The sequence below is a fragment of the Calidris pugnax genome, unplaced genomic scaffold (genome assembly GCF_001431845.1).
Source record: "Calidris pugnax isolate Ruff unplaced genomic scaffold, ASM143184v1 scaffold209, whole genome shotgun sequence".
Lineage (NCBI taxonomy): Eukaryota > Metazoa > Chordata > Aves > Charadriiformes > Scolopacidae > Calidris > Calidris pugnax.
In genome coordinates this window covers 937,372-956,943 of record NW_015090978.1, presented here as the reverse complement: position 1 = coordinate 956,943, position 19,572 = coordinate 937,372, and the positions used below count along the sequence as shown (strand labels likewise).

Genomic DNA, 19,572 nt, shown 5'->3' with positions numbered 1-19,572 from the left:
TTTTTTTTTTTTTTTTTTTTTTTTTTTTTCTTGTGCTGCAGAAATTACCAACAATTCTATTTCAGGGGCTCTCCAGAAAGGTGTAACCAAAAGCTATTGTCACAGTGAATCATTTTTAGAGCAACACTTTAATATTTTCTTTCAACAGCAAACACTTCTCTGACAATTATACAGTCTCCTTTAATTATATCCTTCTTATTTCTCACTATGATCACCAGATTCAGGATGTATTGGTGTTGTGGGAAGGCAGATGGCTTCAGTTCCCAAGAGCTGTCTGTGGCACATTTTCATATACATGTGTGATATATTCTTATAGATTACCATGTATTTAAGCTGATAATTTGAAAAACCTACTCTATAAGTGTGTCCATGGCTGACAGAATGTGGATATTACCTGGTCCTTGCAATTCTTGTTTACTCAAAAGATATGCTTTGCTGTAACATCTCAATATTAAATTGTAAGGTTTTTTTAAAAGCAGAACCTTGAAGTTTGAAGTTGTCAGTTTAATAGAACCTTTTCTGTCAGATTACAGCTCAGTCCATTTTGTGTTTCTTTTTCTTTATAGGTTCTGTGTCTTTGACCTTGATATTGTCCCCAAGTCCATTATTAATTTAAATATCTCCCAAAACAGACCTAAAAAAAGTGAACGTTGTGAGCAAGAGTTGTATCTTTCTGTTTTTAGAGTGGCTATGGAATATTGCTGAATTAGTAAACACCACTCTGAATTTAATGCTTGTTCTTGTACAATCTTTTCACAAAATTTGTTAATACCACCAAAGGGTGTGCAGATCAGCACCTCTCCCTGACAGCTTCAGAAGTCCGAAAACACTTCAAGTGCGCTGTCTGCTTTTGCTAGCTCCTCCACAAACATTTGTATAATACAATGCCAGATGGACCCCATAGGTCCATCTCTGCCGTCCCCAGTGCTTCACAGTGCCTGAAGCGCTGGGGGGGGGGGTAGCCATGCTGCCCAAGGGGATGCAGAGTCCGTAGGTAGAAAATGTAACCCACTTATGGCCACACTGGTGCTAGGGATGCTTCTCTGTGCAGTCTAGCAGTATAGAATCATAGAATCATAGAATTGCCCAGGCCGGAAGGGACCTCCAAACGTCATCTAGTCCGACCTCCCCGCAGTCAGCAGGGACACCCCCAACTAGACCAGGTTGCCCAGGGCCTCGTCGAGCCTCTCCTTGAATATCTCCAGGGAAGGGGCCTCAACCACCTCCCTGGGCAACCTGTTCCAGTGCTCCACCACCCTCACAGTGAAGAAGGCCTCTTAGTTCCACTTGCAGGAGGAAGGCATCCCTCCAAAGTACCTTTTCACTAGGACAACTGTGACCTAACTCCTCTGACTGCAGCTGTACTCTGAATGCTGTGTGTTGCAGGAGGGCCTGGCCCTGAAAGCCAATGCTGGCCCCACTTCAACATGGCCTCTTTTCAGTTTTTTGCAGAGGCAGTGGTGTGGCAGCCTTCCTCCTGTCACACCATGAAACCCTGCCCTGGGTTCAGTGGAGCCCTGCGTCCCATGCTTTCAGACCCTGACATCAGTCAAGTTGGTTTTTTACTTCTTCTTAGCCCCCAACGAGGAGAAAAACACTTTCAAATGCAAGACAGTCTCTCTTCCTTCAGCTAGTGCTTTTCTAGCTTTTTCTAAAGTGAAAAAATGACAGGAATGTGCTATTTTGTCTCCCTGATCTGACAGTGTTTCAACAATAGAGTTACAGGTATTCAGGAACTCGCCACTACAAGCAATTCCTCTTCTAAGGATTGTGTTGGGGTTCCACATGCCCCTTGGAAACAGTAAAATCGCTTCTGAAGAGGCCTCACTAGAAACCTGTTCATCAGGGAAAGAATTTGAAAATTAATGGGAAAAAAATTATTAGTTTTTTCAGGATTCTAATAATTCAGGGCATGGATTACTTACGAAGTAGAAAATAAGTTCATTATGTACTTAAAAGTTAGGATTTAGAAAGCGTATCATTCTAGCAGAGGAATAGTACAAGATAAACAATTAAAGGCTATGTCACTTTTGCCAAATGAAAATCAAGAAAAGATCTAACTAGAACTAAAATCTAACTGTACATTTGTCTGTCAGCAACTATTCCAGGTGCAAAGATATGGATTTTTCTATTGTTATCCTTTAACATGCTTTGTGCATGTTAAGGGAGCCCATCCACTGCACAAAGCATGAGCTTTGGTGATGTTCAATAAACCTCATGGGGGAATGTGGGTTTTGTACTGGTCCTGTTTATGATGTAGTTTCACCCAGAAAAAATCAGCTACAAAAGTGAGAAAATGTAAGACAGGAAAAGACATCACACAGCAAAATAATTCAAGAGATTGTCTAAATTAGGGAGCAGAAAGTATTCTTGACTGGTTTCGTTTTGAAAATGTGACTTGGAAAACTTGGAAAAGCTCAAAATCTAAACAACTACAGAAGCTGCAAGCTATTAGATTACAGTTACTCATTTCTGAATTTCACTTTAAATGGCCTGTGCTCCTATAGAGTGCCGTCATATAGTCAGGGACAGTAAGATTAGATTCCCTAGAAAAAACTGATGGACTACTAACTCTACATGTTAGTAAAGCTAGAAAGCTGATTGATGGTGCACTGGGTTAATGGTAACAGTGTAATTTTTCTAATAGGAGGATTTGCTTTTAGGTAAGTAAATTTCCTTCCTTTAAGCTCAGACAGGAAGACAGAGAACTAGAAAAATATGTAAGTAGGTGTTTAATGAAAAACATTAGAACTGCTTTTGATGACTGTCAGCACATCATTCATGTCTGCACATTGCTATACATCAGTTAAGCTGTTCTTAAATGTATCTTAAAAATACTGTACCAGAAGATTTTGATCAGACTTGGTTTACATATGGAAGGGCCTAGAAGATCCCTGGTAGAAAATTCAATGATCAAGACCTTCAGAACTATATTGTTTCTGGTAGCTGGATAGATCACGGTAGCTGGAGAGTAAAAGTTTATACAAAAAAAAAAAATTTCTCCAGACAGCATGTACTTTGGGGCTCTGGTACACCTGTTTTATCAAACTGATTGTTTTCACACTTAGAAATCTACGTGTGCATCTGCAAATGAGTACTTTAGTTATACAGGCTTTCACATATGAAGTGACTGACATTCATTTTGTATGAACGTTAATTTTGTGGAGCATCAATGTATATCTGGGCTGTGACACAGCTATGCCTCTATTCACATGAATACCTTGAACCTCAAGTAGGTATGTTATGCTCTTGGTTATTCCAGCAGAAATTGTTTTTTTCTGGGTTGGGACTGCACTCAGTCTAGCAACACATCTTTGAAAATGCAGCCTATGAAGGCCACTGTTTCTGTCCCTATGTCCCTGGCCCTTCTGTCTGCAAACCTTTGCTATGAAGAGGTCACCATCTTAATTCGTTGTCCCAGTGCAGACCAAAAATGTCTTCTGCAGACTGTGCAGAAGACATAGGTGCTACATCAAAGACAGCCCTGCTCTGCCTGTGTCAATGTACTCACTGAACCGAGCATTTCTCATGTTTGGTCCTTCTGCACCAATTTTATTTTTTAAAAAGCCAACATATTGACTTTATTTTCTGCAAAGAAAAATTTCTGAGCACAGTAAAATGGTTACCAGAGAATAAAATAATAACTTTTATACTTATTGAATGACTTTTTTTACTCTTGGAAAAAATAGCAGTATGCACAAATTGTCAAAATTTTGCATATTTGTATCTGCAACTGTGCAAATTAAATATGACATTTTAAAATTGTTATAGTATTTCAATGTTTTTATAGGCTTTCTGTTTAAAATGAGCTTTGTTTAATGTGTGCCAAGTATCTAGCTTGATAGATCTAGCTTGATAAATTACTTATTCTGCCCATTTTAGTATTAAACACAATTGCCTGTGCCTAAACTGGAGAAATGCATCGCTTGCAAAGAGAAGGGTAACTTCTTTAACAGTTCTCCCAAGATATGGATGAATGGAAAAAGTACAGTCCAAGTGATCTAATGATAGGTGATTTTTTACAGGGCTCTTTTTCTTGACCACCAGCCAGTGAAATGTATTTTGAGTTCATATATTAATACCCTTTGTAAACAAGGAATTTGTTTTGAGCCAATGTAGGGGGTAAAAACATTTTACTTGGCATCACAATGTTCAGTTATAACTGGTTTGGAATTTTGACTATTTATAGACAAGTTATGGTGAGACTTTTCACAGTATGAAATTAATCACATTGACTGTTAAAAAAATAAAAGATTAATTGCTTTTATGTAGTGTGGTATCATTTATTGTGGTAGCTGTTAAAAATAGATAACCAGAGGCTAATAGATGTTAATGGTCCCTTTCACTACTAAGAAAATCAATGTTTCTTGGATACAGAATATCTTAACTTTTTGCTTAAAAGTGTTCAATTTGAAAATACCCAAACATATAAGTCTACATTCACAAATCATCTTTGTTTTACTAGCACCTGAATTTTCATGTCAAGTTTGATATATATTTTCTGTGCAAATTAACCATGCACTTCAAAAAGGCGAAGACCGGGCAAGTTAGTACCTGTCTTCCGATATGAGAAACAGATATTTGGTACTTATTTTTTTCATTAAAATACTGTTTTACATATATTAATGTAATTTTTTAAGGACCATGTCATCTAAGTTAAGTAACCTTTCTACAGCTTTAATATATTTCTTTCAAACTTGTTGGAGACCAGTTAGATTTCCAAATGTAAGTAATTAAAATTGTAAGCTATTGAGTTATTGACTAATACTGAGCTATTAATCAAGCTAAAAAATTCTACAATCAGGGTTCAGTGCTCTGAAGCACTGTAAAATAATAGTATTTGTGTTCAGCGATGCAAGTAGCCACAATTAAGCAGTTCACTTGACAAATGAGATAGTTCACTTTATTTTGCACTTAATTGAATTGTACATGCTTGGTCACCATTGTCTCCTTCCCTTTAGTTTTGGTTTCTAGCCATTTAAACATGCACATTTATTAAACAGATAGCAATTAAGTTGTTGTTGGCCATTTGCTCTAGAAATGCAGACATCAAGAGCTGTGCCCTAAAATGTTGTGCAGGGTAAAAATCATTAATATCCCTCTAGAAAAATTCTTAATTTTCTTAATAAAAAGTCTGATGAGCATGTAGGACTCTGTCACGAACTTAAATCTAATGTGAGAAGAACCACCCTGTAGAATGTTGATAATAAATAACTTCTACAAAACAGAAATATATAGACATTGTTTCTTCACATTTTATTTTTGTTGACAATGGTACTTGCATTTCAGCAGTTCTGTCTCACCTTGCTGTCTTGTATCCTTTTCTTTCTATGTTTGCAGTCTGTCATGATTCTGAATTTGTAACATATCAGTCAGTTTTGTTTGTTTGTTATGTTTGTTTTTAACAAACTGTGGTGTTGAAAACCTAAGTTCTGAGTTTCACTTCAAGATCAGAGAAATGCAATTTCCATCTGGATGGGAGAAATGTGTTAATTAAACACAAACGTTTTGAATTGCAGTAAGAAAAGACAAAGATAATTGCAGCATGGTGGTAATTCTTTTCAATGTCTCTTATTGAAAAAACAGGATCTCAAAAACCCTAGATCCCTCCAAAGCAATGTGAAGAATTTATTTGCAAACATTCACAGAATCCACCTAAGGTACATGTATAGAAATCTGATATGCATATGTGGGTAAGACTGTAGCTGGCACCAGTAGGCAGAGAATTTTGTCTGTCTCTTAGCTCTGATGTATGAGTTTTTGTGACTAAGGAGTACCACATGGAATATGGGAGAAATAAGGCAGGCACACGATGCATAGTGCAGGCTCACTAGCTTGCTGATTTATGTTTTGTGTGGCATGATGCCTTATAGACTCTCAGTGAATTCCTGCACAAACATTTCATGTTTGCTAAAAAGGCCATGAAGTTTTGACTATGTGTCTCCCAAGAGAGCCCCAGAGAAGCGCAACTGCAGTTCTCTCTGGAAATTACTGGGAAGACCAGATGCTCCTGCCCATGCTGTTTCCAGTTCACAGCAACAGAAAGCACTGATGGCACTGTGTTTCTTTTTCCCTTTTCAGGCCCTACCAGTGTGGTCACTGCTCCCAGTCTTTCTCCCAGCCTTCAGAGCTGAGGAACCATGTAGTTACGCACTCCAGCGACAGGCCGTTCAAGTGTGGCTACTGTGGTCGTGCCTTTGCTGGTGCCACAACGCTCAACAACCACATCCGGACACACACTGGGGAAAAGCCCTTCAAGTAAGTACCTGAAGCCAGCGGCCTTTGCCAGCTGGGATTAGAGAGGGACATGCATTGCTGCTATTCATTAGCATCACTGGTCCCTACCGGCACCTGGTGGATGTTCCCTTGAAACCCAAGGTCAGACTACCAGCTGAATCCATCAGTGGCGTGGCTAAAATCAGAATTAAACCAGGCTTGGGTTTGGGTGCCATGCAAGCCCTGAGCCATTTTCTGTCCTCTAACTTGATTATTTTAATTACATGACAAGCTGCTGCCAGAGAACCTGTAGCTGAAAGGCTGTCAAGACTGGGACAACCTATGCTGTAAGAAGATTAATATGCTTCTTTGATATCTATATGTTGAGTTAGATGGAGCTTCAACATAAAAGCTAGTTTCGATCTCGTTCAAAATGGGGGAGAAGTATACATCTTTTTATATTCTCAGAATCACTGCATAGAAAATGCATCTCTGGGTTGTGGCATAAGTTTGGTAAGATCATAATAATAAATCAATAGTGGTCAGCTGTCCAAGATACAAGGAAAAAAAAACCAAGTCACCAGGTCAAGATGGTTTTTAATTAAACAGATGTTGCTTATTTCTGCAGTTTCTATTTACTGAAATTAAAGCCAATCACACACTCGAGTCTCAGAAATTTTCCCTCTAGGTTTACCTCGAGTCATAGCACAGTTGACCCAGGTGGATTTTACTTTCTGTTTCTGCCTACCTAACAGGGGGTGTTCTCCAAGATAGAATACAGATTTTTTCTATTTATATCTGTATCTTTGCTGAGCTGACAGACACAAATTTCATGGATATTGAACCTGGAACAATCCCACTTTGGAAGAAAAATAAAGTATTGATATCAATGTATAAAGTGTTGATATCACTTCTTTTGGAAGTTACCTGAGGTTCCTAGGAGGAATGGGAATAGGTATAGAAGAAGGTGTGTGTCTCTCCCAGTTCTCCAAGGACTGTCTGTCCTCAGTGTACTTTTCTCCATTTGTCTTTCTTTTCTACTTTTGCTGTACTGTGCTCTTGGTCTGGTTAATGTAAGAGAGCTCAGCCATGAGGCCTGTCAGAAGCCCTCATAACAAGCTCAGTAGAGATACCAGTAGAGATGCTTTGCCTCCATATATGGTTGAAAGGAAGCATGGCCTCCACACATGTCTCTGCTGGGGGCAAGGGGACAGAGCCAGGAACCAAATACTGCATATCCAGTACAGAAGAGCTTGCATACCAGAAATTATGGCTAGGATAGTGTTGAAGGTGGCAAAACACGGAAACTCAGAGCATCTAAACGTCGACTCCTCCAGAGCTGGTCTGTTGAATGCTCAGAGCCCATAGAAAGTGAGCCAAAAATAGTGCGAGCAATCAGATTGATTTTATCTAGTTGCTGTGTAAATAGATTTTAGTAATTAATGGAAGAGGTTTCCGGGTCAAAATGGTAAATAGATTTCTTTTAATGTTAAGGTGTTACTTATGTGTAACCTTGTTGACTCCACTTAATTTTTTTCCTTAACATCCTGTTTTTGTCATGTTTCCAATAGATCTGCTATTTTGCCCCATTTAGAGTCATTATTTTTCCCCTTTGGTTTAGTAATTTTTTTCCCCTTTTCCAAAATCGTCTTGACTACAGCTCCATTTCATCTGTGAAAGGACTTAATGCATGTACTACAATTATGCAGTGGTCTGGGATTTGTTTGTTTGTTTTTCCCTGCTTATGCTGAAAAATTTAAGTATTCTGGGATGTATTTGCCCATTCTTAAAGGTGCAGGAAGAACAACAAAAAATGTCAATGCTTTATACTGCTTCTTTATGATGTATGGCAGAATTTCATTCTTGTAAGATTTTTATTTAGTTTCTTACTTAAACTTAAGAAGCAGTAGTACCAATTTCACTCTGGAAGACTTGTTGAAGTATTTGCAATGAGCTGACTAGTAATTTCACATGACACTAAAGCTGGAGTTGTGGATCTTCCCATCCCTGCCAGTCAGATAAGAGGGCACATACACCCGGATCCTGCAAGCTGTTAAAAAGGGCAGATTAGCCTTCTGTGCAGGACTGCTTGCATTTGAGAGAGGAGGGGCAGAAAACTTATCCAGAATTTGATTCACCCTCTCTGCTGGGGGAAAAAGAGATAGCTGCAACTCATCTTGGTGTCTCATCACCATTTAAATCCTCCTTTGAAATGGAGGGGGCCAAGACCTGGTATGAAGTAAGCTTAGGAAAAAAACTCAACAAATTCAAGAACCACAAATGGGACAAACAAGATTTCTGTCACTTGATCATGCAATTTCAGTTTTAAATGCTTGTTTGTAATGGGATTTTGAATGTACACTTACTAGAAAAATTGCAAAATGGAAAAGCCTGAGATATGGTTTCTGTACCTCAAAAAGATATCTATATCTGTTGAATAATATCTTTGCTATTAGCAAGAATGACCATGCATGGATAGTGCTAAATTACTTAAATTCTAGCTAACTTATTTTTTAAATAACAGGCATAGTTTTAAAGTTATTACTAAGTTCAATTTTGTAGGTGAAAATGGCAAGCCAACTGGACAGTTAACTTGCATCTTCTATGAATGCGATCTCACTATTTTTAATGCAGTAAGGCAATTATGTTTGTACGTTGTATCTGGACAAATTGCAATGTTCATGAACTAAGCAGGCAATGCTTAGTTCAATGCTTAGTTACAAACCCTAAGTGTATGTTTGTATGCATGTTATTTTCAGAAGGTGGTTTTAAAAGTGGTGAGCATAGGGTGAGGGTATATTTAAGTATTTCAAATTAGTTGCTATTTAAAAGGAAGTCTGTGATTCATTAGAAAACTTTTTCTGTGAGAAGGCATTTTCTTTGTAGGTCCTAGGTAACTTTGGATGTATGGTGGAAGACTTTTCTATTTGCTTTTCATTACAGATAACAATGCTAAGTGAGGTTATCTGTAGTCAAAGCTTTAGCTGCATTGCCTGGACTGCAGGTCCAGTTAGGAGGGATTTCTTTTCATGTCATCACAAGCTATCAAGTCAGCCTCACCACTGCAAAGTTTTTGTGTATTCTTATCTTACTGAAGTCTCCACTACGGCTGTGAGTCTGGGAACAAAGCTCTTAAGTAAATTAAAAGGTAGGAGAAAAAGGGAAATTATTGGCCATCCCCATTTTCTTAAATTCTTCCCCCTCAGTCTCTTCCATTTCAGCAAAATTAAAGAATAGCTAAGGGACTTGACTGCAGAATGAGGGTTATGCAAACATCTAATATTCAGGAGTCAACCAAAAAGAACTAGAGGAGATTTCAATTTCAAATAAATTTCAGATTGGGATAACCCAGGTGTTTTCCATTGTTTCTTACTGAAATGCAAAACTGGGGAACATTCATTTCAGGTAGAATATAGATGTTGTACCTGCAGTGACATCTCAGCTTTGTCCTGTTTCGGGGTTTTTTTTAACCTTTTAAATAAGTTTGAAGGTTAGTGTTAAATGTAGTTCTTAAATAAAATCTTAAAATGTTTATTTTGAAAAGATCAAATGAAGATACTTTTTCCTAAAATAGACCCTCAGCACACCCTTTGCACGTGCATAGAAAATAGTTGGCACCTTGGGTACTATCTGAGGGTTTCCTGAGTACATGGGAAAGCCAGGGGAACTAGGTGCCTTGTCAAAGGCTGTATTCTGACTTTTCCCTACAGGCTGTGTAGTGCAGACAGCACAGCCCGACCAGCAGCAACACTTGGTACCCTCATCCCTTCTGTCCAAAGAAAAGGTGCTTGTAGCAAGAGATTTATTCTTTTCTTGTCTCTCTTTAGCATCATTTTCTCCTGTGTGGTATGAAAGTGTCCCAGAAAAGCCTGTAGGTGGGAAGTTAGAGCACTTCTGCAGCAGAAGTTGCTCATCGATAAAGGATGGGAACTTATATTTTAAAGGAATAGTGAGACCTTGCTCTATGCTTTCAAAAGCAATGCAAAGTGCTCAGTGAATGTCGTCCCTACTGTAGCCTACCAGGCAAAGTCCAGAAAGGGTAAGGAGGTCTGCCACAGCTTCATGGCCAGTGGTTTTAATGAGTAACTCTGTCTTTAGATCACCTTACAGTCTTTCTCTGATTCTCATATGGCCCTTAGGCATCCTTACATAATATATTTCATTTACTTGGCCAGGCACTTGGAAGTCAGGTGTTGCCACTCCTGATTTCGTAGGTTATTTTGCAACTGTACCACTTAAAGCTTGGTTAGGCAAGGAATCCAAGCCTCCTATTACTCAGCAAGTCTTTGTAGACATCAAAATAACAAAACTATCAAGTTCAAGTAGATGGCAATACCTCATACAGACTAAGTTAACCCCCAGCCTTAAAATTGATTCCAATGCCTCTGTGATAGATATATATATATGTATATAACAATAATACAATAATTTGCAAGTTTGTCAGGCAATGAAAGGTAGTATATTTTGACACACTAATCCAGTAACTAATCAGTTTTCTAATAAACAATCAGCAGTACACTAATGTGTCATCAGCACTTCAGGAGCTCTGGAGAGTGGATGATCTGCACATAGACGTTAATGAATACCCCAAAAATCATTAAGTAATCAATACTTCTGAGTTATTTTCATTGAGCTGATAGGTCTGATACATTAAAGCTGACATTTTACATTTGTCAAGATCACAGTGCAGTTTTTAACAGTGAAACAGGCTGCTAAAAATATTCCATGAAAGACAATCAAAGAAACACAACTTAAAAGTGTTGACATTTTAGATTGGTACAGTAGCTCGGATGAATGACTTTGGAATGTCTGTGCTAAATGTTTCTGAAACAGAACTTTCTTACTAAAAATTACTAATGTGAAGAACATTCCACAATTATGAATATGTGTAAATATCTTTCTTCTCTCTCTCTTTTTTTTTTTTTTTTTTAAGCAGATAGATCAGTGACAGTTCACTTTCTATCATTCACATCAGTGAAGAGGGAAAGATGAATATGAATTAGCTGAACCCTTTGTTTTCCTCACTTCTCCTTTGAAGGTGAAGAATTCATCATAGCAGTGCTTTTATAATAATCTTCTTTGAAGATAAAACATCACACAGCACCATTAAATCAAAAGTGGCTTTTGGAGTGAGCGCCATACAGGAAGAATGTGCTGCATCTGTATTTGCGACTCATCAAACACCCCTACCTAGTGTTCAGAATGCAAATTAAGATTAGATTCTCTTTCAGAGCAGGGATAGGGGATAGCTGGCAACAACCCCCATCCTCTCCCATCCAAAATTCAATGGCTTTGTTTATTCGCTCACACGTTTTTTTGCTTTCTTTTTGTTGCAGATTATGGTTCTATAGAGCGAGGACAGGATAGAAAGGGAGATGATATGAAAGTGTAGCAAACACTGGTGACTGTTATGAGTTCTTGCTCAACCCACAGATTTCTCAAATAGTGTGAATGTTTTCAGATAATTAAGTAACCACTAACTCAGCCTATTTAAAATAAACCCCACTGCATAGTCAGATCAGATAAACAAAGAGTTTTCTCTTGCTCGAGCACTAAACAATTATTGCTTTGTGATTTCCCTTCCTCCAATAGGCAATTGTGGATTTTAAATTAGCAGAAGGTGAAATTCTATTTGTCATCAATTTCTCCTAGGGGTTACAGAGCAGAAAACTGCAGACAAGCTGCTTCTTTGATGGCTCACTCCTAAAAATCTCTTTTTGTTCTTTATCTATTTGAACTGACAGTGATCAGAGCTACAGCAGGACAGGCCTCTCTGGAGAAATCACCTTCCCCCTGTCTATTGACAGATTCCTCTGTTCTGAATCAGACAGGCCTTGTCCCATCATAGGCATCAAGGCCTTGGAAGTAGCCAGCAATTAAACCTCTTGAGCCAGTAAAATCTGAAGCCACTTTTGAGTGTCTGTTCTGATTAGGCAGGATGAGACAAAGCCCATCACCCCCCCCAGAGCAGCTCCCTGGTCTCAATTTTCTCTCTTGCCTTCACCAGGTGCGAGAGGTGTGAGAGGAGCTTCACACAAGCCACCCAGCTGAGTCGACACCAGAGGATGCCCAATGAGTGCAAGCCAATAACAGAGAGCACAGAATCAATTGAAGTGGATTAACTGATTGACTGGTTGGAATTAAACTGCAAGGAAAGTCATGATTAAATGTCACGGACACTTAAGCAAAACCAAAGATTTCCTCTGAGCAACTTTCAATCAGTCCCAGAAAACCAAAAGCAGTAATAAAATAAGTAAGATGTTAAGAGATATTGATCCTGGCGTGGAAGTGAGACCAGGAAAGAGATTATTTATTTATGACTAGGGATCAGTCTTATTTCAATTGACAAGTTACTTGGGACTGTTAACATTTCAAGTCCCGCCATGTATTGCTTTAATTCTAAAAGCCTTTATAATTGTTATTTAATGCCAAAGTGAAGGATCTCAAGGGTTCTTCTGCTCATAGTTATGACTGAGAATGCACATGGACTTGTTTATTGTTGCACCTTTTTTTGTAGCATGACTCAAAGGACCCAGATTTCATCTGTACATTTGGCTAGGCTGGGCTAAGTTGATCCTAACATGGCTATAATAAAAATTGCTGTGAGGGATGATCAAAAGTTATATCTGGGTCAGTGTGAGCCTCCTCAGACCAAAGGGCATTTCATTTCCATAGTCTCATGCCTCACACTGTGTGCACTTTTTCATGCAAGTAGTTTCATTCAACAATATTGCATTGGCATAGATATTCTGGGAGGGGGGTGGAAAAAAAAGGGAAAAAAAAGGAATGTTGTATATCTGCAAATCTACATTATATAAAGAAGCCAGTAGGAAAACTATATTAAACTAGTAGAGCTCTCAAATTCAGTCTAATAGCTATGAAAGACAGAGACAGCAGAAAGTATTTCAAAAGTTTTAGATTCCAGCATACATGTCAGTCATATTATGAGGAGCAAAAAAGCAAGATGATGTTTTTTGTTTGGGTGATTGATTTAATGGCTTGCTAATTTCTAGGAAAATCTTATCAGAAATCCAAGATGTAGTCCACTGATATTTTTACTCAGTTTGGATCAAGTTGAAAATGCTCCTACTAGATGAAACTTTCAACATACTTGGGTTGAGCTTCAAAACATAAGCTAAATTGGAACTCAGATATTTTGTAAATGGCTTGGAGGCTTCATACTATTCAATTGATGGTTTGCCTGGTACAGTTGTGAATGAAAGGAAGCCAAAATATTCCCAACATCAATGTAAAAAAGCTCAGATGTCATTACATTGGTTCAATTTAACAGTTTCCGTATTGGCTTTCTTCAAGCTTTTATCCTTGATGTATTTCAGATTTCATGATTTTGTCAAATCACAGAATGGTTTTCACTTCTAGAGACCAGCAGTGTTTGTTTATATATTGATTGTCTCAATGCTAGAGCTGCAGTTTGATAAAAATAAAAAAAAAATAAAAAAAAATGAAAAAACAAAACCAAAATAATAAAAAAAAACACTAAAAAAGAAACCAACAACAACAAGAAGCAAAATATAAACAGTTCTGAGGTCATGCTATATCATAAGGTAAAACTGCAAAACAAATTTTTGGAGATTATGGGGATTAAAACAGATTCATTCAGTTTTGCACCAAAACTGAAGTGCTAGGTGGCTCATAAGGGCTTAGTTGATTATATTAAATATTTTAAAAACATTTATGGGGATGATTTTAAATATGTAGAGTATTCAGTATCCAATTATGTAAAGGGCTAGACAGAATCAGCTACAAATTTAGTAACAGGTTCAGGCCATTTATGAATTCTGCAAGAGCTCAAGCAGAAAAAGAGCATACAGTAAAATTCAAATACATTTAAAAGGAATTTAAAAGCTAAGACATCCTACCTTCAGGATGTCCATTTATTATATTGCAGAAACTGCTCTGCAGAATCTGGGGTTTCCAAAGCTTTGCAGGGAATTACTTCAGGAGTCACTGTATTTGTGTTTGGCCATTAAAAATGTAAAAATTTGTGGAAAAAAAAGATTTTTTTTATTGTTGTTTTAGAAAGTACCAGATTATCTCATAAAGAGACTTCAGCCCTGTGAGTTTTTCAGCTCTATTTCTCAGTGCAGAGATACGGGGAGTGAGCAATTCTGTCGTCACTTGCCTGATTTTATCCTCCAAACTATGAGATGTTCTTAGCTACTATATAAATGTGTTTGTTTGTTTCTTTGTTTGTTTTTTAGGTACAAAGAAGCATGGGAAGCTGGGTAGGAAGAATTGTAACTTAAAGGTGACTATTTGAACATTGTTTTGTTCCTAGCAAGGCTAATCAAACAGAAAAAAACCAAATCTGATCCCAACCTTTCAGACCCTCACACCTGGTGGTTCACACCTTCCCTTATTTTAAAAACTTGATGTAAAGTAACATCTTGGTGGGGCACCAGCTTTTAGTTAACATTTAAACAGCAGCAGTAGATAATTTCTGCAAGAAAACAGATCTTCTTACAAAATTTAAAAAAAATAAAGGCAGAAATTTATACATAGAGTAAGTGGGAAAAGAGATGTGCCATGCTCTGAAAAGCAAATGTGAGCTAACTGTTAGATTACTGACTTTTGTTGTTGCATTATCTAACTGTGCTCTCCTCTTGCAGAAAGAGATTTTTATTTGAATCCTCTAGTGCAAATAGCACGTAAGTATGTGCTTACAGATACTGCAAGTTCCCTGCTGAATATAAATAGGCTTACTCATATGTTTTTAATTAAATATGTATCTAAATATTCTCCTGAATGGCTGTGAAGTAAAGATCAATTATTTCAAGATTTTACTGGATTAAAAAAAAAAATGCACCAGAGTAGAATTTCTGCAGAACTTACTTTTTTCTTCCAAATAATTCTTTCTTGTGTAATTCACAATGTTGTGCCAGATACCTAAGCACAATTTCAGTCATCGTATTATTTTATACATGGCACTTTCACAATAGATTTGGCAGCATACAAAAGCAATTCAATGAAAACCCATGATTTCATAGTGGGTTTTTCTTGAGTACAATATTTGGCACCCTGTTACAGTATAGCATATGTAAAACTAACATCGACAAGTTAAAGTACATTCTAGGTTTGGACTAAACAGAATCTAGTTCTAGTTCCTGTCTGCACTTCCCAAATGCTGAGTGAGTTTCTGTTAATGTATTGACAGAACAACCATAGGTCTATTATGGATACAGTATGTGTTTGCACACAGTAAACTGAAGCAGTAAATGTAGTACAATTATCTTTAAATGTAGTGATTATGTGCCTGCCATTTCAGAATTTCTGAAGCACTTGGCATCTCTGTTTTGTAGTCTGGTAAATAAATACAAGCTTGGGTTTTTTTATTTTTTTTGTCCAACCCTGAACATGTTGGAAGTCATATTTAAAACTTGTGCCTAGTTCTGATTCTTTTTCAGTGTGGAATTGAATTTTATGCATTCATAGAGTTATTCCATTCAGAAAGACATTAGGTACTTGATGAACCTGCAGTTACAGGCCCCAAATATGGTCTTTTGTAATACAATTTTATTGTCTTCCCATGAAAGAAAGCTGAGTTGGGAATAATATAATAATTACAGCACGTTACATAGTAGAAACTTATAAGCAATGATGTGTATATCTTATCTTTTTGGTAACATCATCTCTCCTTTTAATTACTATTTATTATTTGTATGGTGCCATAATGTTATGTGATGCTGTCCTATAGCTGAAAAAATGATGTGATTTCAGACGAATAAATAGGTGAAAGTCCAAAAGTAAGTCCTCATTGCTTTTGAGAGTCATCAATTGCTATGTTTTGGGTTTTTTAAATTACAATTAGAGCAGTCTTCTGTTCCATCCAAATCCTTTCCGTGGGTAAGAGTCCAGAAAATAAAATATTCTGGGACTGCATGAAGTCTTTTTTTAAAATACATTTTTTCTAGGTTTTGGAAGTTTTGACATCATCAAGCCAATCTGAAAGAGTACATAATTCCACTGAATAGATGTAGAATATGCTGAAAGGGTCCTCTGTTGTAATAAAAATAATAATGACACTGTAATTAAAAGGGTAAACAGCTTGCTTGCATTTTTTAAACTTCAAAAAAGAATTGCATCTTTTTTACTGCAAAGGGCCAATTAAGTCATGCATGTAGCTGTATTCTTGTGATATCAACTGTAAAGATTACATTGTGTTTAAATGAAAACAACAGGCACACATTTAAAAAGAAGACGAAGAAATGTAAATATATTTGATTAATAAAACATTTCTATTACCGTATCCCAAGCCTTTGTTTTATATTAAGACTACGTAGGGAATTTTGTGCATGCTATGCAGAAAACCAAATATGCTTTAACGCGTGTGCACTGAAGCCAGCCTCAGATAATGACAGTGCCTTGCTGTAGTTTCCTGATGGGGTTTGCAGCTCGGATGTCGTAAACTGATTTGCAGTGAGAAGAGTGAGATCAAGTTGGGTTTTCTTGGTGACTGGGTCTCTATACTCCTTTTGGTGTAATGCTGAAGTCACAGCAGAGTCATATGCTCAAGCAGTTTCTCAACTGTGTTTTGGAATTTGCTTATATATGTTTAAGTTGCAAATCGTGTCGTATTGTAACCGAGTGTTTCTATTCTGCATGCTAGAGTTTGGGGTTTTTTTATGGCTGACAGCCTGAGTCTTGTTTAGTTACCTGAATCCTGATTTACAAGGATCACCATCTAGTGGACTAAGATAGAATTTCAAAACTCCAGTTGATGTGATGCCTGAGCTAATTTTTAAAACATCATTCTAAAACCAAAGCTAAAAGCACTAACCATGCTCTACTGCAAGGGACCTTCAGTGCCTTTTTCTAACATTATTTCACTACCATTGTGTATGTCAAAGAGCAGCGATTAGTTCGCCAAGTCACCCCTTGTTCCACTTGAAAAAATACCACTTGAGTATGAGAAAAATATGTCAGTTTCTGTCGTTTTTCATGTTATATGACCTTTTACATAAGCACCAGAACCACCACGGTAGAATAATTGTGCAAAACTACTGTACTTGAGAAAATACTCAGGTAAATTGGCCAGCAGACTGCCTGCTGGTTTGCAAGTAGCAGGGATAGTCAATCATTCGAGGCAAGGTTCTATACACCCAAGGAAAATTCTTTATAACAAGAAATTGTATTGAGTCACGCTGTATGAGATTATATTGCCAAACCCACATAATCTGTCATGAGCTAATGAGACACAAATGTCTAAAGGGGGTGGGCGGGTGGAGAAGTCCTTTGGCTGATGGCCCAATCTATGATATAAAAGAATCCTGGGGTCCACCTTCTTGCAACTCTTCGGGTGTATGATTTAGAAGGGGTGAAGCTCAGGTCTGCTAATATTTGTCTTTTAATTAATTTGCTGAACATTTTTAGCTGGGCTGAGGGCTACGAGTCTGCTGCCTTCTTACTTTTGTTCCTATGTCTGTTCACTGAGATCTGGGGAAGAATCAATCCAGTATTAAAGTACAAGAAACCAGCAGAGCAAGACGGCATCTATTTTACTGTTTAGTTGCTGGGGTTTTTAAATCCAGATAAAGTGGACGCTTGCTCCCAAACAAATATATAGAGATCAGCAGCGTCAGTACACACACTACTTAGGTAGCTTCCTTGGCACCATTGAGCATCTGCCCATTAAAACAAGTCCAGTGACTTCTTAACGGCACAAACCCAACCTATACTTGAACTGATGACACACAGATGTTGGAGCTGCCCTCTCACCTCTATGTATTGAATGCCGGTTCTCCCAGCCTCAGAATAATTTCTTTTCCTACTTGCTAAAGGACAGTCAGCAAAACATTTTGACAGCAAACTTCATCAATCTCATCTTCCATGGTTGCAGGGGATCTGATAGCCTTTTGGACTGGGCTGATAATGCAGGGTGCTTAACATAGCCAGTTGTCTGGCAGGACACAAATAGACGCCAACCAATGTACTACAATAATTAAAAGCCTGAGAATAAGCTCTACACAAGCCAGTGCATTGTATGGCATTTTTGTCTTTCTCCTCAGTACTTTCTGGTGGTCTTCCTGAGGCAGATCCCTGACCAGCTCAGTAAGAGATAGCCATAGGCAACTTCTTCACTCCAAATCTGAATCTTTTGCATAGCCATAATGCCAACTAAGAAGACCACAGGTGGGCAGAGCCACAGGTGCTTTCTCTTCCACATAAGGAAGATCATCCATAAACTAAGTACTAGATATCCAAACATGACTGGAATTAGTCCAAGAACATGGGGAGGGAAGAGAAATAGGTAATCTATCATAAAGGGGATCAAAATTCTTTGTGCCCAATTCAGTAGGTCTCACCTTTGAAGTCTGCATTGACAAAGCTTAATTTTTTTTTCAATTCTAATTTTTATTACAGATAACATAACTTAAGAGATACCTACAGTCTTGGAAAACCATATTAGTGAATCCTAGGCTATCCTTCTTAGCTATAGTCGGATCACTCTTGCTTTTTCCCACATGTCTTCTTCTCCACCAACCATAGCAGATGACGCTTACCAGTACTTCCCCACGGATTTAAACTTTTTCCAGTCTTTCATTTTCTCCCTCTCCCATCTTGGCTCTCATCATTTCCATCTATTATACTTTTATTTTTCTCTTCCCCTCTGACATTACTGCATTCAATCATTCTCTTCATCTCTAGAGTTTCTCCAAGTAAGCTTGCAAATGACTAAGGAAAGAACTTGTATTTATTTATATTGGCACATCAAGTCACAGAAATACTTTTTTTTCTATAATCTCAGCCTCAATAGAATAAGCCAAACTATAATAGTCATGCAGAGCCTTCAACCTGGAATTATTATTTTTTTTAGGGAGCCAAGAACATTTTGGCCTACAGCACACACACTACTAGGGATCAAGTTTTCTTCTGGAAGCTATTTAGGTGTTTTGGGGGGTTTTTGTTTTGTTTTGGTTTGGTTTGGTTTTGGTTTTGCATTAGCCTTTTATTGGGTCAATTGTTTTCTGTTTTTTCCCATGGCATAAAAGGTAATTAGATAGCCAGTAAATTAAAATTTTGGTAGAGAAAATACTTTCTACTGAGTAAAAAAAGAGCACATTTAAATGCATGCGCTGAGCCTTACTTGCGATGTCTGTGTGTGTTTGTCTGAGCCTTTCTTCACTTTCTCTTTTTTTTTCTTTAAAGCATGAAAAGCCAATTTCTTCTTCTTACACATCAGATCTTCAGGAATGGGGATAATATATTGCTGTAATACTGCACCATAGTCCTGCACAATGAAATGCTGCAGTACTGTCTGATCAGTCAGTGATAAGAACACCATGCAACTCTCATCTCAGTTTTTGAAATTGCTTATGTGATGAAGATATATGTTCC

General features: G+C 37.6%; 1 protein-coding gene across 1 annotated transcript in view; it reads left to right on the top strand.

The window, feature by feature from the left end:
• PRDM6 (PR domain containing 6) overlaps window positions 1-16,483 on the top strand; it is a 79,238-nt gene extending 62,755 nt beyond the window's left edge. Inside the window, exons 6-7 of the mRNA XM_014953425.1 lie at window positions 6,082-6,258; window positions 12,224-16,483. Coding sequence (XP_014808911.1) covers window positions 6,082-6,258; window positions 12,224-12,338 — 292 coding nt within the window. The 3' untranslated portion in view covers window positions 12,339-16,483. The remainder of the gene's footprint in view (window positions 1-6,081; window positions 6,259-12,223) is intronic.
• The last annotated feature ends 3,089 nt before the right edge of the window (window positions 16,484-19,572 follow it).